Here is a 24,671-nt window from a genome sequence, read left to right as displayed (position 1 = left end):
TCTGATATGCTAACCGATATGCCATACTGGCGCTAAAATTTAAACCTCTGAAATATAAAACCTCAAGAATTTAAAGGCCTAGAATAAAGCGGTTTTGGCCAGATGTCTGAAATTCAGTAGAGATGGTTCATGTACAATTTCTTGTGGGAGGAAATTCCGTAGAGTTGGACCTATGACACTGTAGGCATGACTCCTCGTTGACATGAGTGATGCTTGGGGCCTGTAAATAGTCACCAATGGTGCTCCTCCCAGGGATATCAGTGATCAACTACTAAAGAAGAGTGGCAAGAGAAACTGATCAACTATGCTGAGATGGCGAGACTAAGAGGGAAAATTCGGAACCAGCAGGACCAGACTTTCCTAAAGGAATGGAAGAAGTTTTCGATATATTTGGAAAGCAGTTGTAATCAATTGACATCGCTTGTAGGTTTAAAAGAAGTTTTGTAAGGAGTAATTTATAAATTATTGTGAAAAGAATTAAGAATAGATGTATTGGAAATTTGAGTTTATAGCAATAATTATAGTAACAAAATGCACTATTAGAAAGACTTTAGAAAACCATCGGTCGAGGTTGAAGGAAGTCTTAGGCTATGAAACCCAAAATTTCGAAATGATGTTTAAAAGGATGTTATGCTGGAAAATAGTGTAAAAACCAATAAAAAATTGTTGAAACTGATATTGGTGATCAACTTAGAGTGTACAAAGTAAGGCAGCGTGGGACTGAGTGATTCAGGGCTTTGTATACTACTAGCACAGCAGCCTTGAACTTGACCTAGTAGATCCCATAGTAAATGTCTGCAAACATATTCACACCGGATAGCTCCGTTAGAGCGTGGTGCTGGTAACGCCAAGGTTGCAGGTTTCTACTGCATATTCCTGTATTGCAGGGGGTTGAACTAGATGATCCTTTACAACTCCACAATTCTGTTATTCTATACAGTACAGTGGTGCCTCGCAAGACGAAAAGAATCCGTTCCGCGAGTCTCTTCGTCTTGCGGTTTCTTCGTCTTGCGAAGCAAGCCCATTAGCGGATTAGCGCTATTAGCGGCTTAGCGGGCTTAGCGGATCAGCTGATAAGCGGCTTAGCAGATCAGCTGTTTAGCGGCTTAGCGGATCAGCTGATAAGCGGCTTAGCGGCTTGGGAAAAAGGGGGGGGAGGAAAAAACCCCCGCAGGAACTCGCAAGACATTTTCGTCTTGCGAAGCAAGCCCATAGGAAATTCGTTTTGCGAAGCACCTCCAAAACGGAAAACCCTTTCGTCTAGCGGCTTTTCCGTCTTGCGAGGCATTCGTCTTGCGGGGCACCACTGTAAACAGATTTTTCTCAACTGTTCCGCCTTTTGTTGTACATGCTACCTGCTGCTCTTCAATGAATTCTAGTGCAAAAGTATGGCTGCCGTTTTCTTCACCCTTTTGATGGTCCCTTCTCCCGTTTGCCTTGCCAACAGATAATGGCACTTGGACTCAGTTGTGGTTGGTCTCCGATTACCATGAGTATGGCTCTCTGTTTGATTACCTCAACCGATACACTGTAACCATCGAGGGGATGATTAAATTGGCTCTGTCCGCTGCCAGTGGACTAGCACACCTGCACATGGAAATCGTGGGAACCCAAGGTAAGAAACAGGTTTGACAGATGCACATTTTACAGAGGTCGTTTAGGAAGCGACAGGGCTTCTCTTAAGACCAGCATAAACCGAGGAAGACGAAGTAGCTCATTCTTCAGATGAAAGCAGGAAGAAAGTTTAAGTCGGCTGGTAATGAGACTAGTAGAATTTAGGGTAAAACAAGTAAGCAACCTGTATAAATCACAATTCCCTACATTAGAAATCATGAGGAACTGTAGTTTGAGATGATCAGGATTGGTTTCCCAAGGAGTTACCGTTCCAGTGCTTGTTCATATCTGCTAAACTACCCTTTTAACAATGTACAGTGGTGCCTCACAAGACGAAAAGAATCCATTCCGCGAGTCTCTTCGTCTTGCGGTTTTTTTGTCTTGCGAAGCAAGCCCATTAGCGGATTAGCGCTATTAGTGGCTTAGCGGGCTTAGCGGATCAGCTGATAAGCGGCTTAGCGGATCAGCTGATAAGCGGCTTAGCGATCAGCTGTTAAGCGGATTAGCTGTTTAGCGGCTTAGCGGATCAGCTGATTAGCGGCTTGGGGAAAAGGGGGGGGGGAAACCCCGAAGGAACTCGCAAGACATTCTCGTCTTGCGAAGCAAGCCCATAGGAAATTCATTTTGCGAAGCACCTCCAAAACGGAAAACCCTTTCGTCTAGCGGGTTTTCCGTCTTGCAAGGCATTCGTCTTGCGGTGCACCACTGTATATCTGCACAAGGCCACTATCCTATCTACTGGCTCTTGCACTGAGTCTGATAAGAGATCTTGTTTATTTCCTTCATAGTTAACACTTTGTAGTTTGTAGTTTTAACACTGACTGAGCTTTGTGGCTTTTGTGGTGCTGTCTGCTCCTTTTTGGACTTTATTATTGGCAAATAATTTTATCATTACCCCAAAGGACAATTGTAGGATTCTCTTTCATTGCGTTTTACTAGGAAAACCTGGGATTGCTCACCGGGACTTGAAATCCAAGAATATACTGGTGAAGAAGACTGGAACTTGTGCCATTGCCGACTTGGGTCTGGCTGTCCGCCATGATGCTGTTACTGATACAATTGACATAGCCCCCAATCAGAGGGTTGGAACAAAGCGGTAAGAAAATGGTGGCTCAGCTGATCAGGGGTTCAGTGTTGACGGCTTTGGGTGAAGAGCCAAAAATATAACCCAAAGTTGTTGCAGTTGCTTCATCTATAGCAGGGCTGCCTGACCATTTTTGGCCAAATGGCTACATTGACCCTTGTCCAACCGCCAAGGGGCAGCATACCAATAGCGAATGTGGTCACCCCATGCTCTCTGTCACACACAAATCGGGCTTACAGAATTCACACACATGAGACACACAGAGATACGGAGGTAAGGGACACATAGCCCTCAGCTGATCAACGTAGATGAGCTGTGAAGTGAGGCTTTCACTCCCTCCCTGCTCATTGAATGGTGGAGACCAGGGAGAAATTTAAACTTCTCTGCCCATCCCAGTTCTGTTTTACTTGAGTCCCATCCCTGACGGCTGCCCAAATTGGTTTGTCTTTGGCCAGAAAATTTTACTTGTGCTTGGGGAGAGAGGATTGGCTCAGGCTAGAGCTGACCGGTATCTGGTTTTCAGCTTCGTGATATCACCAGCTAAGCATTGCAATATACTGATATGTCACAATGTGTGAAATTAGAGGCACTGGCTGGCTTCACGGTTTTTCCCACATTGTGATTTTTGCATAGCGTGCACACACGCACACACACAAATAATCATGATTCGTTATATATTGCCAGGTCAAAAATTATGAAACAGATATGGGTTTTAATCCAGTTTTGGACGATTTTTTGATGTATCACCCAGCCCTAGCCTAGGCTAGCTGTTGACAAACCCTGGTTTATATTCTCTGTGCTTTTCTCCTAGATCAGACGCTTGCCAAGTGCTAACTGATTTGTTTTGCCTACATGCAACATTAGGCTTAGACATTTGACTAGTTGAAAACATTTTTTAATGCATTAACTTCATTAGAACCCCCCCTTTTTAGTCACCAGCAGATTTGTTATTAATGTTAATGATAAAAACAAATTAGTTAACTGCTTGTTTGACTGCAGTAATCTGACTTTAACAATAGCTGGACACCTAGCGCAAGAATTCAACAACTGCTTCTCTGCACTGTTCGCGTGAATCCCATACTCAGAAGAGCAGAATTTGCACTGCGCTTTTATCTGTGATCACCCCCCCCCACACACACACACACAAATACTCTCAAGCAATTGGGGATGACTTACAGTAGTGTTTCATGCATTTTACTTCAACTATTATTCTCAGTTGTTTCAACAGCTTTTTTATTTTTTTAGACGTGAGTAGTCTCTCGAGCATTTTTGGGAGGTGGCAGAAACAATGGGCATAATTTTGAAATTGTTGGAAAGTGCTGGACATGGCTTCTCACATCATTTCATTCATACACACACACACACACACCCTCAAGAGGACATTGTGTGTGTATAGATTTACAACAAAATATGAACTGAACATTAAGTTCCACCCCCTGCTGCTCATGTCATTTTGAGGGTTGTTTTTTTTAACATAAAGATAATAATTACTTATTTTAAAAAATAATAATTTCTGTCAGAATGTGCAGCTCAGTTGAATGGGCTTTCAAACAAGGGGCCTGCCCTGAAAATTGTGATTCTTGAGCCATAGTTACAGCAAATGATACTTCTGTATTACTCTCAGATACCATAATAGTATTAGATTTTAGCCACAATAGATGTCATAGTAATTAATGTGATTTGTTCTTATTTTGATTCAGCTACATGGCTCCCGAGGTTCTTGATGAAACAATTAACATGAAGCATTTTGATTCATTTAAATGTGCTGATATCTATGCCCTGGGACTAGTTTATTGGGAAATTGCTCGGAGATGCAACTCAGGAGGTAATGGCTTTCTTTTTCTTTTCTTTGCATAGAAATTAAGAGGGTTTCTGCCTGCTCCAAATGTTGCAATAAAACAGTGCCATCCAAATGCACAGAAATTTTTAAAAGGATGTAGACTAGAGATGTAATTAGGAGGAGCATGGGAGCTCTGCCCGTCTTGTTTGGAGAAGGAAGTAATCTTGCTGATTCAGAAGATCATGTTGTTCCCATTGACTCAGCATTTTAATCAGACTCTCACTAATGGGTTTTGTGGGGATTATTGACATGTCTTTGGTGGGTGGAGTCTCTGTCCTAGATGACTTTTAAAATGGTTGTTCCTGTTTTCTTGGATGCACGGAGTCATTAACATGAAGTATTAATCAACATCACCTGACCTAATCTGAGTTCACATGTGCATGTTTGGTAATTCACATATTGGCATATTTTGTTTCAGTAAAGTTTCAAGAATATGCTGGTGTGTTATTTTGATGGTGAAGTAGTGGGCATTATAATTTAACCCCCCCCCCCGTTGTATTCTTTGTCATGGACTGAGGAAAGCTGATTGCTTCTCCAATTATTGGGTGTCTTAATAGGAGATGAAGGGACGCGGGTGGCGCTGTGGGTTAAACCACAGAGCCTAGGACTTTCCGATCAGAAGGTTGGCGGTTTGAATCCCCGCGATGGGGTGAGCTCCCGTTGCTCGGTCCCTGCTCCTGCCAGCCTAGCAGTTCAAAAGCACGTCAAAGGGCAAGTAGATAAATAGGTTCCGCTCCAGCGGGAAGGTAAACGGTGTTTCCTTGCGCTGCTCTGGTTCGCCAGAAGCGGCTTAGTGATGCTGGCTACATGACCTGGAAGCTGTACGCCGGCTCCCTCGGCCAATAAAGCGAGATGAGCTCCGCAACCCCAGAGTCGGTCACGACTGGACCTAATGGTCAGGGGTCCCTTTACCTTTAGTAGGAGATGAGAAAGAACAGGGAAAGCCTGGGACTTGAGCTGAGTGGAAACAATATGCAAAAGCAGCCCATGTGAACGAGGGGCAGAGTAATTTAACACCTCACTCTGGGCTGCAGGGCGGGTATGCTGGATGTGGCAGAGGTATCCCTCTGCTCAGCTCCCCCAGCTGTGCTGTCCACCCGCCGACAGCCACCAACAGATTGACACATGTCACTCTGCTGGTACAGCACTTCCCTTTCCATATGCCTGTTGTTGGGATACTGCCAGGGAGACGGGGGCATCAGGCAGGCTCCCAGCTGGCTCCGGACGATCACCGGTCTCCCGTGGAACAGCATCAGTCAATTAGCGACACGAGCCTCAGGTACGTTCCGAGACCTGTGCACACTCTGTCAGCAGGGTGTATAAATCATCCACAACGGACGATGGAGACAGAGAGAGCATATTTACAGCTTTATTCAACGTACCGCATTTTTCGCTCTTTAACACGCACCAGACCACAGGATGCACCTAGTTTTTGGAGGAGGAAAACAAGAAAAAAATTATTCTGAATCTCAGAAGCCAGAACAGCAAGAGGGATCACTGCGCGGTGAAAGCAGCAATCCCTCTTGCTGTTCTGGCTTCTGGGATAGCTGCGCAGCCTGCATTTGCTCCATAAGACGCACACACACTTTCCCTACTTTTTAGGAGGGGAAAAGTGAGTCTTATAGAGCAAAGAATACGGTAGTTCAGGAACAAAGGAAAACATGACTGCTTGTCTCCGTGTCCAGGAAAACAGGTGCATAGCAATAGCAACATACAACGGAAGTTCCCAGCACACTGTGCTGGGAGTAAACAGGCATGTGATACACAAACATCATGCCTGTACCCTTTTAAGGTGGAATGGAACTATATCCTAACACCGAGTGCCATCAGCAGCATTCTCTGTGGAAGGCTCCAAAACAGGGCATTCCAGGGAGTGGGGGAATCAAGCTAGTCTCACTGTCATTGGTAGCATTGTCCTCAACTCTGTCCTGATTGCAGGAAACTTGCTGCTCCTCACCTGCCACAAGCAGCAGGACTGCAGATGTGGTGGTTGCCTCGCAGCTCTGCAAAGTGTTTGGATTTTGTCCTAAAAATATTTCAGATTTGTGCTGGAAATAGAGAAATGGTGCGGGAGGTACGGCTGCCGCTGCTGTCAAAACCCTGGCCAACTTGTGGAACATCCGCACGGCTCGGGCCATTGACACAATTGCCCCTGAGCACCCTTTCCCGCTTGGCTTCTTGGTATACTCCAGAGCCTTTCGGCAAGGAAAGAAGCTGGGAGACAGATTGAACGTGAATGGAGGAAAACTCTGGTCGAACGGAATGTAAGATAGGATACAGTTGTGGGTACAGCGGTGCTTTTTCAATTACCGTATTTTTCGCTCTATAAAACGCACCAGACTACAAGACGCACCTAGTTTTTGGAGGAGGAAAACAAGAAAAAAAATATTCTGAATCTCAGAAGCCAGAACAGCAAGAGGGATCGCTGCGCAGTGAAAGCAGCAATCCCTCTTGCTGTTCTGGCTTCTGTGATAGCTGCGCAGCCTGCATTCGCTCCATAAGGCGCGCACACACTTTGCCTTACTTTTAGGAGGGAAAAAGTGAGTCTTATAGAGCAAAAATATGGTAATTGTGTAGGAATTTTAATGTATGTAATGTCATTAAACTTTTCTCTAATTTCTGTTTGAGTAGTTGAAGATTACACTCTCTCTCTCTCACTCACTCTTAGATGCAACAGTGTATTAATATAGTTCTGTTTTGCATAGTTTCTTGTTTGGGGCGTGTGACTAGCTTTTCTCTCTCTCCCCATCCTCAATCTTTTAGGTACTCATGAAGAATATCAGCTGCCATACTATGACCTTGTACCGTCTGACCCCTCCATAGAAGAAATGCGGAAGGTTGTATGTGACCAGAAGCTACGGCCTAATGTTCCCAACTGGTGGCAGAGTTACGAGGTACAGTTAGACTGTGACAAAGACTATAACAACTTGACGCTTCTTGAACAAGAGGTACCGACAATATTAATACTAATAATTTGCCGCATTAGCTAGGGCAGAAAGGGAAACACTAGCCCTCTGTTCTCATAACTCTTGTGAGCAAGGCCTGTGCAAGCTTTTTATGGCAGCCTGAATGCTCTTGTAATGGAGAACCAAAACTACCTATAGAAGGCAGGATTTCAGTGTGCTAAAAGGAGGTGGCTAACTATGTGAGACCAGTATCATCTTTTGGGATTCTGAAAGTGCAACTTCTGCTTCCTCTGAGAGACAAAGGAGTTGATTTGCAGTCAGTGGCCTGGTTCGCACGTCACATTAAACCATTAGAAACCACAAGCGGACAACACGACAAGCCGGACCACGCCTTGTGGAAGTGCCTGCTATTTCACATTATAGCATAATTTATTTTCACTATGATTAAAAACAACGTGTGAAACAGGTCAGTGATTTATGGTCCAGATGGTGGAGTGAACACAGTACAGTGGTACCTCGGCTTACATACGCTTCAGGTTACATACGCTTCAGGTTACAGACTCCGCTAACCCAGAAATAGTGCTTCAGGTTAAGAACGTTGCTTCAGGATGAGAACAGAAATTGTGCTCCGGTGGCGCAGCAGCAGCAGGAGGCCCCATTAGCTAAAGTGGTGTGTCAGGTTAAGAACAGTTTCAGGTTAAGTACGGACCTCCGGAACGAATTAAGTACCGTATTTTTCGCTCTATAGGATGCACTTTTCACCCTCCAAAATGAAGGGGAAATGTGTGTGCGTCCTATGGAGCGAATGCAGGCTTTCGCTGAAGCCTGGAGAGCGAGAGGGGTCTGTGCGCACCGACCCCTCTCACTCTCCAGGCTTCAGGCAGCTATCCGCAAGTCTTCGGAGCGCTCCGAAGGCTTGCAGATAGCAGCCTGCAGCCTGAAGCCCAGGGAGCGCAGCGCCAACTGCCACTGCTCTCCCCGGGCTTCAGGCAGCTATCCGCAAGCCTTCGGAGCCCGGCGGGAATTCTCGCCGGGCTCAGAAGGCTTGCGGAAAGCAGCCTGTTCCCCGCAAGCCTTCTGAGCACGGCAGGAGTTCCCGCCGGGCTCAGAAGGCTTGCGGAAAGCAGCCTGTTTTGGGGGCTGGTTTTGGGGGAAGCTTTGGCTTCCCCCGTCCCAGTCCCGCGGCTAAAAACAAATCCGCGCGCAGCTTCTCCGGCTGGAGAGATTGCGCGTGGCTAAAGAGGAAGTCAAGACAGCTGTCTTGGCTTCTTTGCTCTTTGGGGCTGGGGGGGGGGAATAAAAAAAAAGTCTTTATCCCCCCCCTCCATGGTCCAGTGCGCCCTATGGAGCAAAAAATACGGTACTTAACCCGAGGTACCACTGTATAACAGTTCTCTTAATGTTCAACCAAGCACCCTGTTTTTAGCATGCAAGTTCAAATGGTTCTTTTGAAATGGTCCAGCACCACACTAAGCTGAGATATGGTGTGTGTTAGAACACTTGTATGACCATACAGTGGTACCTCGGGTTGAGTACTTAATTTGTTTCAGAGGTCTGTTCTTAACCTGAAACTGTTCTTAACCTGAAGCACCACTTTAGCTAATGGGACCTCCCGCTGCCACCATGCCGCCGGAGCACGATTTCTGTTCTCATCCTGAAGCAAAGTTCTTAACCCGAGGTACTATTTCTGGGTTAGCGGAGTCTGTAACCTGAAGCGTATGTAACCCGAGGTACCACTGTACACCCATTTGATCTAGGCTGATTGACACAGGTTGAAAACACACTTAGAAAATTGTTCTCCATGTTGGCCGTGTGTGTTGTTTTTATTGATATTGATAATAATTATTGGAATTAAATCTAATAGGAATTTGGTTTATCGCTGAGCATTTAATGTGTCTGGGAGTAAACTATTAGGCTTATTCTTATTCTTAGCCATTTCAGCCAAGCCATGTCCTCCTTCCCTACACCTGAGATCAGATGCGGGGCAGGTAAAAATCTGACCAAGCCAAAAAAAAAAAAAAAAAGAAAGAGTTTTGAAGACACTTGTGCAGTGCTTTGTCTGGTCTTGCTGTGCACTTTGCAATTGGATGGTTGTCTGGTCTTGAGAACCCCTTTGCAAGATCTACCGTATTTTTTCATTCTATAGGACGCACTTTTTCCCTCCAAAAATGAAGGGGAAATGCGTGCGCGTCCTATGGAGCGAATGCAGGCTCCTTGGCTTCAGCGATAGCAACGTGAAGCCTCCGAAGTGCAGAGGGAGCGCTCCCTCTGCGCTCTGGAGGCTTTTCGTTGCTTTCGCTGAAGCCCGGAGGGCGAGAGGGGTCAGTGCGCACTGACCCCTCTCGCTCTCCAGGCTTCAGGCAGCTATCCGCAAGCCTTCGGAGCGCAGCAGGAGTTCCCACCATGCTCTCAGGCTGCGCACAACCTTGCCGCCGCTCCCGGACCTGTTCTGGGGGCTGGGGTCAGGGGAAGCTCGGGCTTCCCCCGCCCCCGCCCCGCGGCTAAAAACGAAGCCGCGCGCAGCCTCTCCCGGCTGGAGAGGTTGCGCGCGGCTAAAGAAGAAGCCAAGACGGGATGGATCCTGCTCGCTGTCTTGGCTTCTTTTCTCTTTGGGGCTGGGGGGGGGGAATAATTTTTTTTTCTTTATTCCCCCCCCCCCTAAAACTAGGTGCGCCCTATGGTCCGGTGCGCCCTATGGAGCGAAAAATACGGTAGCTCCTCTCCTTAATCTAGTGGATAGTGTCGGTAAACAGAAGCCAGTTTATGCAGGTGGTACTACCTGTGTGATGGCCACATGGTGACTGGGAGAAATGCTCCACTTGAGAAGAGAAATGCTCCACTTGAAGGGAATTAGCAAGACCATGTCTGTGCATGGATCGATCTTCGTATGCTATGCTGTCTGTAGCGAAATAAAACATACCCATACAGCATATGCAACGAGTTCTATGTAGACTGAAAGAGACATTGCATTGAATATGCCATTGAGAGATCCCTGATGTCTTCTTTCTTTCTCTCTCCCCCCCCCCCTCGTTTTTAGTCTTTGCGAGTTATGGGAAAAATGATGCGCGAGTGCTGGTATGCCAATGGAGCAGCACGACTAACAGCGTTGCGCATCAAGAAAACTCTTTCTCATCTCAGTCTCCACGAGGATGTGAAAGTTTAGTCCGCAAGCCCCTTTCCTGAGGAAACTGCGCAAAAGCTGCCATGCTAGAATTGATGAATGGTGGAGAAGGCCTACCTCGTATTTCTACACAGCCTGCTCCTATCAGCTGGACAACTTGGTGTGCAGGTTAGGTGAGGAAAGTGGACACCCACAGACTTGGCTCCCTTCCTGATTCACGAGTGAAAGTCATCTTTTTTTTTTTCTAATGCCCTCCGGAGAGCGTAAGGATGGGCTTGTTGTATAGAGAGAGAAGTTGGCCGCAACCGTATCTTGTTGTTTCTCTGATGGAAATCCCTGTAAATCCTCGCGACGTGCTTGTCGGAGACAGCCCTCTGGCTTAGGGAAGTGCTTGAGGACCAACATATGCACACACATGCACACACAAGATTTGGGTGCTCCCTTGTCTGGCCATGTGAAGCTCTTAGTCCTTTCCTAGTTTGACAGATCCTAAGCCGCCGCAGCCACTAGTGTTCAGCAGCGTGAGCATGTGCAAAGGTACGTGTCCCTGTGCCCCTTTGGTATTATCGTGTCCGCTTGTGCCCCTGTGCATGTGCAAATGTAGAGCGTCCTCGTGTGAAAGTGCAGGTGCTCGTGCTCTCTTTGTCCCACACGTTAAACATCGTTATCTCTTTTTCCTCTCGCTAGGGAAGGATGCGAGGGTATCCTCACTGCCAATTTTTAGACCCATCAGGGCACTACACAAAACTATCTCACTGCCATCCTTCCCTTCTTTTCAAAGCAGGGAATAGGTTTTATTGTGTGTGTGTGTTTTTTAGTTTCATGGTCCTCCTGTGTTGTCAGGGCTGGGTGGCAACAGTTGCTTAGCAGGCAGTCCAATCTGCAGAAGGAATAGGTGTCAGGTGAAATCAGTGCTGGTCCTCCTGGTTAAAGGAAGCAAGGCAAAAGTAGGGCTGTGGGAAGCAGTTGACCTTTCAGGATCATTGCCGTTCTATTTCTCAAGAAACAACTCTAGCATTTTAAACATTTCTCTAATGAAGCATCTGTGGCATAATAGTGTGTTCAGAGGCTTCCTGTGAAGATTTATCCCTTAAGGAATGATGACTGCAAAACTAAACTTTTTATTATTAAAAGTGTACGTGTGTGTGTGTGTGTGTGTGTGTGTATGTGTGTATATATATATGTTTGTGTGTGTGTATATATATATGTATATGGTCTCCCGTATTCTGGAAGTGATTATGTGTCACTTGGAATGGGGTGGGGGGGAGAGTTTGGAATGGATTAACTTGCATGCATTTTGTTTCAGTTAAATGATCAGGGTGTAATAAGACTGATTTGGCTGTCGTGTTTGCTTTGGGAACAGCCCAAGACTGTATTATGATGCAAATAATGCGTTGAAAACTCCATAGTATGTGGGTTGGGTGTTTGTGGTAGATAACTCCTGAAGCCATAACTTTTAACTGGAATGGTTTGACTATTGTTTGTTAATTCTTATTTAATTGGGAGGGTCTGGATTTTAACTTTTTTTACTATTCTTTATAAGAGAAGTAAAATTGATAATTACCTCTCATTCTCTTTTTAAAGAAATCACTACAAAAAAAAAATACTGAAAAAAAATGCACACAGCTCAATTTTACACTGGAACTGTTTCTACTCAAGTTGTGGGCCCTGACTTCTGAGAGGAGACATTATGTCCACTCTGAGACAGGGCATTTTTTAAGTACCGTATATAAAACATTGTGTGTTTTGCTGTCTGTGTGTGTAGGTGTTCGTCTCTGTCTCTTCCTCCTTCAGCCCCTTCTCTTGTTCTCAACTATGTCAGTGTGTAAAGTTGAAGCATTGTCGTGTTGTGTATTGGAGTCAGTTTTACACGCTCCTTTTGGTTTGAAGCAAACTGTAGCTTCCTCCAGGGCTGTGTTTTGAAAATCTCAGGCGCTCTTATTCACGGAGGGACAAGTGGAGTTTGCCCTTTTCGTAAAACCTGCTGCCTTCTGTGATTCTGTTTCTGATTGCTTTTGAGCCAGAGGCTACCACACCTCTCCAGCAAATGGACACAGCTTACCAAATCACCTCTACAACTTGGTTCTAAGATGAAAAGCACCTCGACATTTGTCTAGATCATGTATTCCCATCAATGAAAAATTGACTACTTGGTTGCTGACATTGGAAGCTGAAGATAGTACATCATGGAGGCTTAAATTTGGAAGATGCACATGTCCAACTCTCAGCGGTAACATAATTCCATTGCTAAGTTCTCCTTAGTTGGTTGGGGTTTTTTTTTTTTAAGTAACAAGGGAGCCATTGTCCTTTGAAACTGTTTGGCCTTGGTGACTGGAAGAGTTGAGGAAGCTGTAGTGTAACATGGTGCCTAAACACATTTTGAGTGTTCCCCCAAGAAGCAAGTTGTACATTCAAACTTATGGCATTGCAGTGATAAGCACACCACTTGGAAGTGTGATGAGAACCTACTTCTATGTAAAGCAGAGGCAGACAGCATGATGCCCTCCTTTCATCCCCAGCAAGCATGGCCAATAGCCAAGGAATGATGGGAGTTGTAGCCTACACATCTGAAGGGCATGTTGATGACTGTCCCTGATGTAAAAGCAGCTTGAATTGGAGTACAACTCACCTAATTAATATCTTACAATAACTTACCGCCGCTACACAGACACACCTCTGTTGTGTCCTTATGAATAAGCCAACTGTGTAGCGCTGCACCTTGAAAGGTAAAAGGGATAGGCTGTATCACAACGATTGGCTTCTAGAGTCATCATAGTATGCATTTATCAAAGAGGCCGCGGTAGCCTCTTGCAGCAGAAACACATTTTTGCTCAGTGCTGCTCCAGAGCGCTATCAGAAGAGGAGCCAGGCAGCTAGCTAAAGAGCATTAAAAAGCACTGTGCCATTACATGGCTAAATGCTCATTTAGCACATTTCTCTCTTCTAACGTATATCTGACCAGTGACAGGTAGACGTTGGCTGGGGTTGCAATTTACAGCACTGCAAATTGCAGCAGTCTGAAGGACGAGACGTTTTCCTGCTCCCACTTCACCTGCTACAAAGATAAATAGGGATAGAAATCCTAATGTCACATTCAAAGGACTATTGTTCCTGTCCCACTCCCCACAGATCAGAAAGAAGTGGGCAAGTCGGAGGGCCACTAGTTTCTTCTTAAAATTCAAACAGACACAGTTGCACTCCGTTGTGCATGTTTTCTTCTTAATAATGTGAAAAGTTCAAATAAAAGACATACCCAACAGTGCAGCTACAATAACTGCTGAGATCTTTTTTTAGACGGCATAAACTAAGGGCACCTAGGAGAGCGAAGAAAACCAATAACTGTAGCCAGACAACCATGGAAGTTTTTAGTCCACTGGTCTGAAGTTCAGGTAAGTCACAGGATGGAATTTGAGTTCTTAATTCCATTTGGGAACGAGCAACTAGCTTCATCTTGGCATCAAGGCAGACATGAAAGAATTTGGTGACGTCAAACCTCCAAATGGAAAATAGTTCATTCACTGCTTTTTTTTCCCAAATCTAGAAGATGGAAGGTGTGGGTTCCTGGCTGGTACTATTAAGATTTTGTCAGGTGGCACACTGGCTTCAGAATAGATCATTCTGGTACTGTTGTCTGTCTCTTCCCTGCCCCTCCTTTCCCACTTTCTCGTCCACCTACCCCTGATTCCTACTTGATCTTTATATTTTGTTCAGGTTTTGTATGTTTTATTAGAAAAAGACTGTAAAATAGCCACTTAGACACTTTACCTCCTCAGTATGCAAATGTAAATACATGTAATATAGTAAAGAAATCTTTTGTTTTAATATAAGAATGAGGCTGTCCAATTTTCTGTTGTACATTATTAAAAGTTTTGTTTTTATTCACTTCACCTCTGCGATCTTTTCTTTTCTGGTTAATTCTAGCTAACAGTACTCTTAATAACCATAGCCTTAGGAGTGGCCGCAGGTGACATTGACACAGACTGCAAATGGACCAAGCTACCCGTCACTCTTTGGGAAATTGTCCTTCGGAAGATGGTGGACTCTCCTTCGTTGGAGGTTATTAAACTGAGGTTGGATCGCCATCTGTCGGGGGATTCTTTAGCAGTGATTCCTACATTGCAGAAGGTTGGGCTAGATGACCCTTAAAGCCCCTTCCAACTCTTAACAGTTGTATGATCCTGTGAAAACAGTCAGACTTAATTCTGAGTAACCATGTATTGGATCACACTGCACATTATGCATACCATATTTTTCGCTCCATAAGAAGTACTTTTTTCCTCCTAAAAAGTAAGAGGGAAGTCTGTGCGTCTTATGGAGCAAATGTGTGGTCCCTGGAGCCGAATTGCCCAGGGGCAAAAAGCAGATCGTGCTTTTTTTTTTAGAAAGAGGGAAGGGGGTGTTGAAATGAAGCCACTGAGCGGCAGATCGGCAAGCGATCAGGAGGGAGATAATGGACGCTAGCAATAAAGGAGGCTGCCTGGGAAGGGGGGAGGTAAAAGCACATGGATCCTTAGGATTTTTGCATTGGGTCACACCAAATTCACCATCAGATCACATAGCATGTCCATGGCTACAGCCTGCACCAAAAAACGCACACATCCACTGTTTCATGGGGCCGCAATGGCACAAAAACGTGGTTATAAAGCACGGATCCACATGGATCCTCAGGATTTTTGCATTGGGTCACCCCAAATTCACCATCAGATCACGTATCATGTCTGTGGCCACAGCATGAACCACAAAAATCATACATCCACTGTTTTGTTCAGATTATTTTTTCTTGTTTTCCTCTAAAAACTAGGTGTGTCTTATGGTCAGGTGCTTCTTATGGAGCGAAAAATACGGTAAATTGCTTTATGCAAGGGGGAGCCGGGGGAAGCCAGCGCGCCTTCACCTGAGACTTGGGGGAGCGGTTACTCCTAAACCAGGAAGTCAGCTTGTCATTCCTTATCCCTTACTGCCAAACAAATATGTTTGGCCCATATTTCCACTCCATTTATGGTATTTGACTAATAACTGTTGGCAGTAGACAGATGTGAAGCATAAGGAGGAATAAAAAGCTAAATCTTTTACCCGTGTTAAAGTGTCATCTTGGATTTCTGCTTGAGGGTTTCCAGTGGCAGTAACAAGCTTATCCAGCCTTAAGCCTGTGCAGTGTGTTTAACAGAAATTAAGAATTCCCCTCCCCACCCTTCCATTAGTCTGGTAGCATAAATTCTGCTTCTTTTAAGCTTCTTTTATGGCAGAAGTGTGGGTTACCTGCTCATCCAATAGTCTGCGATTAGGAACCTCACTTGCTAGCCCCCATGAACGGAGCATGTTGTAGGAGAGGATTGCCCCCCTTTATCCCTTAACAGTATTATGGTGCCTCGTCCACCTTTAAGAATCAACCCAATGAAATTAGGGGGTCGGCTTCAATGGGAGATCGCCATCTGGGCCTCAGTTTTTGCATTCTAATCGGCTTTCCCCAAATGCCCTACAATTCTGTTTTCCTATACTTTTAACATGCAGTTGGAGACTGCAAGATGCTGATTAGGCTCAACAACAAGGCATTACTTTTAAAAGGCCGGGAGATACTTGGGCATGGATGCGCGCTACACATTCCACATGATTTCTGTTTCTAATTTTACTGCTGTGAAGTTAGGACGCTACGGAAGCACACCTTGCTAGACAGCGATGTGAGCAGGATTTCTAAGAGAGCATGCAGTGCCCTGTGAATCTCCTCCTTGATCCCCAGAATGACTAGAGGTGGATAGCTCCTTGGTTAGAGTGTTGTGTTGACAATGCCAAGGTTGCAGGTTTGATCCCCGTAAGGGACGACATTCCGGCTTTGCGGGGGGGGCTGGACTAGATATCCTCAGTGTCCCTTCCAACTCTGTATTTGTATGAGAAGTAGAATAAATTACTGTATTTACTCGAATCTAATGCTCACCTCTTTTTTTGTCTAATTACGTTGCGGAAATTAAGATGCACATTAGATTTGATGGCATATTTACATTCGCCAGCAAAAACTTTTGGGGGGGTTTTCAAGGTTCTGAAAATCGAGTTGCGCATCAGATTCAATGGTGTGTTAGACTCGAGTAAATACAGTGGTACCTTGGGTTAAGTACATAATTAGTTCCGGAGGTCTGTTCTTAACCTGAAACTGTTCTTAACCTGAAGCACCACTTTAGCTAATGGGGCCTCCCGCTGCCGCCGCACCGCCGGAACACGATTTCTGTTCTCATACTGAAGCAAAGTTCTTAACCCGAGGTACTATTTCTGGGTTAGTGGAGTCTGTAACCTGAAGTGTATGTAACCCGAGGTACCACTGTACAGTATACACCCTCCTGATGATGGCTGGGGAAAGGGAATCCTGTAAGGTGCCACAAAAGAAAAGGGGCAATTGTAGGGAGTGAAAGACAAGACAAGATGAGGATTTAAATAAGATACTATTTCTATCCTGCCCTTCCATCAGGGAATGTGGGGCAATATACATGTGTCCGTCCCCCCCTTATCACCACAATAACCCTGTGAAGTAGGTTAGATTGAATGTGGTTACCGGGTGTGCTCTTTATTGCTGAGGATTGGGCCCTTGCGGGTTGAGGGGCTGTTCCTAGTCTGATCCTGTAATCGCTACATATTGGTTCCATATTTGCTTTATTTGCACATACAGCTAAGTATCCCTCCCCCCCCCCAAGCTGTATTTGCGCATTAATCAAGTACCGTATTTTTCGCCCCATAGGACGCACCGGCCCATAGGACGCATCAAGTTTTTTGGGGGGGAAATAAAGGGAAAAAATTTTATTTTCCCCCCAGGCGCTTGTGGTGCCGGCAGCGGGGAGAAGCACTCTTCAGACCTTCAGACCAGCCCGCCTTCAGACCAGGTCCGGGGACAGCGGGAAGACGCGCTGCGCCTCCCCGCTGTCCCCGGAGCTTGTGGGGCAGGCAGCGGGGAGAAGCGCTCTTCTCCCCGCCGCCCGCCTTCAGACCAGGTCCAGGGACAGCGGGGAGACGCGCTGCGCCTCCCCACTGTCCCTGGAGCTTGCGGGGCTGGCGGCGGGGTCTCCCCGCCGTCAGCCTCCAAACCACTTCGGGAGACAGCGGGATGGCGGCGTTCCGCCTCCCTCTGTCCCCCGACCTTGTGGGGCTGGTGCTGGGGCTCTCCCCTCTCACTCTGCAGGCTTCAGCGAAAGCCTGCATTCGCCCTATAGGACGCACACACATTTCCCCTTCATTTTTGGAGGGGAAAAAGTGTGTCCTATAGAGCGAAAAATACGGTAAGCCCAACCTTAGATTTGTAGATAGAGGTCACGTCCACACCATATATTTAAGGAACTCTTATTCCACTTCAGTTCCACAATGGAACTGTAGTCACAACGAAGAGTTCAGCCGAGCAACCTCTGGTATATTTTTTTCTAGGTGCAAAGCCTGAATGTTGTCCACAGATGCCATGCAGTCATGAACGTTGCAAATTACTTCCAGTATTTGTTAATTCTAGAGGGAGGTCTGTCCCACCCTTCTAATGCCTATATACTGCTCGCTTTTTTATACTTCACACTTTTAAAAAGTTTCCAGAGTCTGCCAAATCCTGAACTCCCAAGCAGAAATAAATTATGCTCTGAAGAAGGGCAGGTATAGCAACAGTGGCTATTTAGGTAAAAACCTGGGTTGAAGGTGTTTATCTGGCACTGTGTACCCAACAAACCCCACAGAAGTGTATCAAAATATCTTACCTTTTTTTACATGATACCTTTGGCCTTGTGAGATGCTGTTTGACTCCAGTTCCCATCAGCCCCAACCAGCCTGGCCGATGGTCAGGGAAGATGGCAGTTGCCCTCTGGCGACTTTTGGAGGGTTCTCCATCCCCACCTAATAAGGCAGGTAGCAATGTTCATCTCCACAAGCAAAAATAAGGTACCGTATTTTTTTGCTCTATAAGACTCACTTTTTTCCCTCCTAAAAAGTAAGGGGAAATGTGTGTGCGTCTTATGGAGCGAATGCAGGCTGCGCAGCTATCCCAGAAGCCAGAACAGCAAGAGGGATTGCTGCTTTCTCTGTGCACCGATCCCTCTTGCTGTTCTGGCTTCTGAGATTCAGAATATTTTTTTTCTTGTTTTCCTCCTCCAAAAACTAGGTGCGTCTTGTGGTCTGGTGCTTCTTATAGAGCGAAAAATGTGGAGCTTTAAAGACTTACTTATATTATGGCAGCCTTGTATTGTAGCGTTCCCCTGGTACCCCAGGATGGAGAAGCAGTGACTCTCCAGCTGTTGATGGTCTCCAGCTCCAACCAAGATGGCTGGTGGGAGAGGGGGCAAGCTTTCTCCTCTAGACCCACCCAGCATAAAAATCAACAGGTTCTTCATCCCTCTCCTGACAGCCCCCATTACTCTTATTTACAAGGCTGTATTCTGGTGCTGTAGGTTAAACCACAGAGCCTAGGACTTGCCGATCACAAGGTTGGCGGTTCGAATCCCCACGACGGGTTGAGCTCCCATTGCTCGGCCCCTGCTCCTGCCAACCTAGCAGTTCAAAAGCACGTCAAAGTGCAAGTAGATAAATAGGTACCGCTCCTGCGGGAAGGTAAACGGCATTTCCGTGCGCTGCTCTGGTTCGCCAGAAGCGGCTTAGTCATGCTGGCCACATGACCCGGAAGCTGTACACCGGCTCCCACGGCCAATAAAGTGAGATGAGCGCTGCAACCCCAGAGTCAGCCACGACTGGACCTAATGGTCAGGGGTCCCTTTACCCCTTTACCTTTATTCTGGCATCATTTGGGTGGGAACAACAACAACAAATTTATACATACATACATACATACATACATACCCAGCTCATCTGGCTGAGTTTCCCCAGCCACACTGGGCAGCTCCCAAAAGAATATTAAAAACACGATAAAACATCAACCATTAAAAACTTCCCTAAACAGGGCTGCCTTCAGATGTCTTCTAAAAGTCAGATAGTTGTTTATTTCCTTGACATCTGATGGGAGGGCATTCCCCAGGGAGGGCGCCACTACCGAGAAGGCCCTCTGCCTGGTTCCCTGTAACCTCACTTCTCACAGTGAGGGAACCACCAGAAGGTCCTCGGATGAGGACCTCAGTGTCCAGGCTGAACGATGGGGGTGGAGATACTCCTTCAGCTATACTGGGCGGAGGCCGTTTAGGGCTTTAAATGTCAGCACTAACACTTTGAATTGTGCTCGGAAATGTACTGTGAGCCAGTGTAGGTCTTTCAGGACTGGTGTTATATGGTCTCGGTGGTCCAATGACCTACCAGAGCCAAGAAGATTGTGCCATTCAAAGGGACTCAGTCTCAGATTGAACGAAATTATTTCAAGTGCTGCAAGGCAAACTCCCACTTAGAAGGATCAAGAGCTGGGAAAATTTGCTAGTCCATCCGCAACATGGATTCTCACCAGTTTGCCTCGTCGTCATCTGGGGCCAGCTGGGCTTCCAAGGTCTCTGATGAGTCAGATTCTCCTATGTGGCAATAAACAAGGCTTCTGAGTGCCATCTGCCTGGTGCCAGAGCTGCCGCCTCCTCCAAGCCTTGGGCAAGGCTTGCGTAGTTGACCAAGGTCTTCCAGGTATTGCTGGCTCTCCCACGCACCCATCAAAGCGATTGCAGATGGAGTGATAACTCTTTCCCTGGTAACAAGACTAATCTCCGATGCATCCCTTGAGCAAGGCCACCAGAAGTGCCTGTAAGTGCCTATCTCTCCATCTCAGTTCCACAGACATCGGATGTTACCTTCGTAAGTACATTTCCTGGATTCATGCTAATCTGCTGGCATGTACAATATAATCACAATAATTGATTATTTCTACCCCAACCATCTGGGGTAGATTATTTCTACCTCACCCACACAACCTTTCACCTTGGGTTAGGGGCAGCATAGCAGGGGATGGGTTGCATTTATTTGTTTGTTAAATTTCTTTGCCACCCTTCATCCGAGGATCACAGGGCGGTTTTCAATAGAAAAAGACAAAAATCATAGAATTGGAACGGACCCCAAGGGCCATCGAGTGCCACCCCCCGCAAAGCAGGAATCGTTTGCCCACCATGATCCTGAGATTTAAGAGTCGCATGCTTTGCCGACTCAGCTATCCATTTTTGTGCATAGAAACAAACAAAAGTGATTACCCCCCCCCCATCCAGTTTAAAAGGCCGTAGATTGAACATTTAGCCAAAGGCCAGGGAGAAGAGCAATGTTTTTGCCCAGCACCTAAATATATATAATTATATAATCATAACAATTTATTATTTATACCCCGCCCATCTAGCTGGGTTTCCCCAGCCACTCTGGGCAGCTTCCAACAAAAAATATTAAAAATACGATAAAACATCAGACATTAAAAACTTCCCTAAACAGGGCTGCTTTCAGATGTCTTCTAAAAATCAGATAGTTGTTTATTTCCTTGACATCTGATGGGAGGGCGTTCCAAAGGGCGGGCGCCACTACCGAGAAGGCCCTCTACCTGGTTCCCTGTAACCTCACTTCTCGCAGTGAGGGAACCGCCAGAAGTCCCTCGGAACTGGACCTCAGTGTCTGGGCTGATCGATGAGAGTGGAGACGCTCCTTCAGGTATACTGGGCCGAGGCCGTTTAGGGCTTTGTTGATTTGGGTTGCAATCGAATAGATGCATCTTATTCCTTTATAGCTGAAAAAATGTTGCTTGGGGTTCCGTGATTCTAGCTCAGGAGGCTGATGGATTTCTACCCTAGAACCCTTTTGAGCATTTGTGCCAGCTGTTTGAACAACTGCAGAAGTCATTTTCATTCATTTAGATCAGGGTTTCCCCGTGGACTGAAGCACATAACCGCATGCCCCAAGAGGGGCTGAAGTTTGCCTTGAAAAAGCAGGCGACCCGGTTGAAGGCACCTGCCACATATGTCCCTCGTGGAGGGAGGGGGCTGTTTGCCAAATCAATTAATTCGTTCTGGAGGTCCGTTCTTAACCTGAAACTGTTTTTAACCTGAAGCACCACTTTAGCTAATGGGCCTCCCGCTGCTGCCGCTGTGCAATTTCTGTTCTCATCCTGAAGCAAAATTCTTACCCGAGGTACTATTTCTGGGTTAGCGGAGTCTGTAACCTGAAGCGTATGTAATCCGAGGTACCACTGTAGTTGCTCTGGCCTCTGCTTTGCTTAGTACAGTGGTACCTCGGGTTACAGGCGCTTCAGGTTACAGACTCTGCTAACCCCGAAATAGTACCTCGGGTTAAGAACTTTGCTTCAGGATGAGAACAGAAATCGTGCAGCGGCGGCGCGGCAGCAACAGGAGGCCCCATTAGCTAAAGTGGTGCTTCAGGTTAAGAACACTTTCAGGTTAAGAACAGACCTCCAGAACGAATTAAGTTCTTAACCCAAGGTACCACTGTACTATTGAAGCTGTGTTGATGTTCCCCAATGCCCACACCTGTCAGATATCATGCAGAGCCAGGGAATCCCTTGGGTATCCTTGCTACCATATTTTTCGCCCTATAGGACGCACTTTTTCCCCTCCAAAAATGAAGGGGAAATGTGTGTGCGTCCTATGGGGCGAATGCAGCTTTCGCTGAAGCCTGGAGAGCAAGAGGGGTCGGTGCGCACCGACCCCTCTCGCTCTCCAGGCTTCAGGAAGCTCTGCGCAACCCTCGGGAGACCGGCGCCACTTCCCGCCCGCCTCCCGATGGCTGCGCAGAGCTGCCTGCTGTCCCGGGGCGAGCACAGCTCTGCGCAGCCATCCGGAGCGGGGCGCGAAGTCGCGGCCGCCTCCCGATGGCTGCGCAGAGCTGCCTGCTGTCCCGGGGCGAGCACAGCTCTGTGCAGCCATCCGGAGCGGGGCGCGAAGTCGCGCCCGCCTCCCGATGGCTGCGCAGAGCAGCCTGCATTCCGAAGCCTGGGGAGACCCGCGCGACTTACCGCTGGCCTCCCTAGGCTTGCGGATAGCAGACTGTTCTCGGGGCTGGGATTGGGGGAAGCTCGGGCTTCCCCCGCGCCAGCCCTGCGCCTGGGGGGGAAATAATTTTTTTTCTTTATTTCCCCCCCAAAAAAAAAACTAGGTGCGTCCTATGGGGCGGTGCGCCCTATAGGGCGAAAAATACGGCATTTCCCCTGGGAATATTGCTGTTCGTGTAAGAGCAGAAAGGAACAGGATTGATTTGGCAAACAGCCCCCTCCCTCCACGAGGGACAGATGCGGCAGGTGCCTTCAACCGGGTCGCCTGCTTTTTCAAGGCAAACTTCAGCCCCTCTTGGGGCATGCGGTTATGTGCTTCAGTCCACGGGGAAACCCTGATCTAAATGAATGAAAATGACTTCTGCAGTTGTTCAAACAGCTGGCACACGTGCTCAAAAGGGTACTAGGGTAGACATCCATCAGCCTCCTGAGTAGCGAAAGCCTCCTGAGCAAAATCATGAACCCCAAGCAACATTTTTTCAGCTATAAAGGAATAAGATGCATCTGTTGGATAGCAACACAAATCAACAAAGTCCTAAACGGCCTCGGTCCAGTATACCTGAAGGAGCGTCTCCCCATCGATCAGCCCGGACACTGAGATCCAACTCCGAGGGCCTTCTGGCGGTTCCCTCACTGCGAGAAGTGAGGTTATAGGGAACCAGACAGAGGGTCTTCTCGGTAGTGGCGCCTGTCCTGTGGAACGCCCTCCCATCAGATGTCAAGGAAATAAACAATTATCTGACTTTTAGAAGACATCTGAAAGCAGCCCTGTTTAGGGGAGTTTTTAATGTTCGATGTTTTATCGTGTTTTTAATATTCTGTTGGGAGCCGCCCCGAGTGGCTGGGGAAATCCAGCCAGATGGGTGGGGTAGAGATAAACAATTATTATGATTATATTGTACATGTCAGCAGATCAGCATGAATCCAGGAAATGTACTTACGCAGGTAACATCCGATTTCTGTGGAACTGAGATGGAGAGATAGGCACTTCTGGTGGCCTTGCTCAGGGGATGCAACAGTTGGGGGGGAGAGATTGGTCTTGTTACCAGGGAAAGTTATCACTCCATCTGCAATCTCTTTGATGGGTGCGTGGGAGAACCAGCAATACCTGGAAGACCTTGGCCAACTACGCAATCTTTGCCGCTCGGCTTGCCCAAGGCTTGGAGGCGGCAGCTCTGACACCAGGCAGATGGCACTCAGAAACCTTGTATATTGCCGCATCGGAGAACCCAAGGTACCACTATAACTCGAGGTACCACTGTACTAAGCAAAGCAGAGGCCAGAGCAACTACAGTGGTACCTCGGGTTACATACGCTTCAGGTTACATACGTTTCAGGTTACAGACTCCACTAACCCAGAAATATTACCTCGGGTTAAGAACTTTACCTCAGGATCAAAACAGAAATCATACGGCGGCAGCGGGAGGCCCCATTAGCTAAAGTGGTACCTCAGGTTAAGAACAGTTTCAGGTTAAGAACGGACCTCCGGAACGAATTAAATACGTAACCAGAGGTACCACTGCACCGTATTGGCCCAAATATAAGCCTCACCTTTCCCCCCCAAATTCTGACTCTGAAAAGTTATAGCGCTGCTTACATTTGCAACATTACGGCTCTCCCCCTCCCTCCAGGACGCAGTGTGGGTCAATGGCGCACCACCTGCCCACAGCCGCCGAGCCATCAGGGGAAGGAGGGGAGGCCGCCGGCAAAGTGGCGTAGCTCTCCCCACCCCCCACCCCGGAAACAGCCTGGGTATTGTCCTTTTCCTCCCCCCCCCCCTTCAATGTTAAAGGTGCAGCTTATTTATGGGTGCGGCTTATATTCGGGCCAATATGGTAAGTGGAAGCTTTAAGCCACAACTGCAAGGAGCATACTGACTGCGGCATTCATCAAAATGTTGGGCTTCACAGGGTTCCTCTTTCCGTATGAGCACATGCTACGGTGCATGACCAACAGTAGCTTCTGCTTTTTCAGGCAGTTGCCGCTACTCTACACAACTATGCCAAGTGTTCAGAGTTGTGTGTCGCAGGAACCCCCCCCCCCCCATCATTCAGTTTGTACAAACTTCACACACACTCACACTCACACACTAGATACGCTACGCTTCTGTTATAAATTCATAGAAAATCAACCATACATCGGATTTCCACTGTTCCACTTTTATTTTACTCCATGAAGGAAGGACT

At 46.9% G+C, this 24,671-nt stretch overlaps 1 protein-coding gene across 2 annotated transcripts in view; it reads left to right on the top strand.

Annotated features, from left to right (window-relative positions):
- ACVR1B (activin A receptor type 1B) overlaps positions 1–14,452 on the top strand; it is a 41,858-nt gene extending 27,406 nt beyond the window's left edge. Inside the window, exons 5-9 of one of the 2 annotated variants that reach the window (XM_083599294.1) lie at positions 1,448–1,615; positions 2,554–2,710; positions 4,399–4,523; positions 7,302–7,432; positions 10,482–14,452. In XM_083599294.1, coding sequence (XP_083455420.1) covers positions 1,448–1,615; positions 2,554–2,710; positions 4,399–4,523; positions 7,302–7,432; positions 10,482–10,607 — 707 coding nt within the window. In that variant the 3' untranslated portion in view covers positions 10,608–14,452. Of the gene's footprint in view, positions 1–1,447; positions 1,616–2,553; positions 2,711–4,398; positions 4,524–7,301; positions 7,487–10,481 lie in introns of both variants that reach the window. The other variant, XM_083599293.1, reaches the window with a different exon arrangement.
- The last annotated feature ends 10,219 nt before the right edge of the window (positions 14,453–24,671 follow it).

The sequence above is a fragment of the Podarcis filfolensis genome (assembly GCF_964270895.1).
Source record: "Podarcis filfolensis genome assembly, chromosome: 2".
NCBI lineage: Eukaryota > Metazoa > Chordata > Lepidosauria > Squamata > Lacertidae > Podarcis > Podarcis filfolensis.
This window is presented reverse-complemented; position numbering and strand designations above follow the sequence as displayed.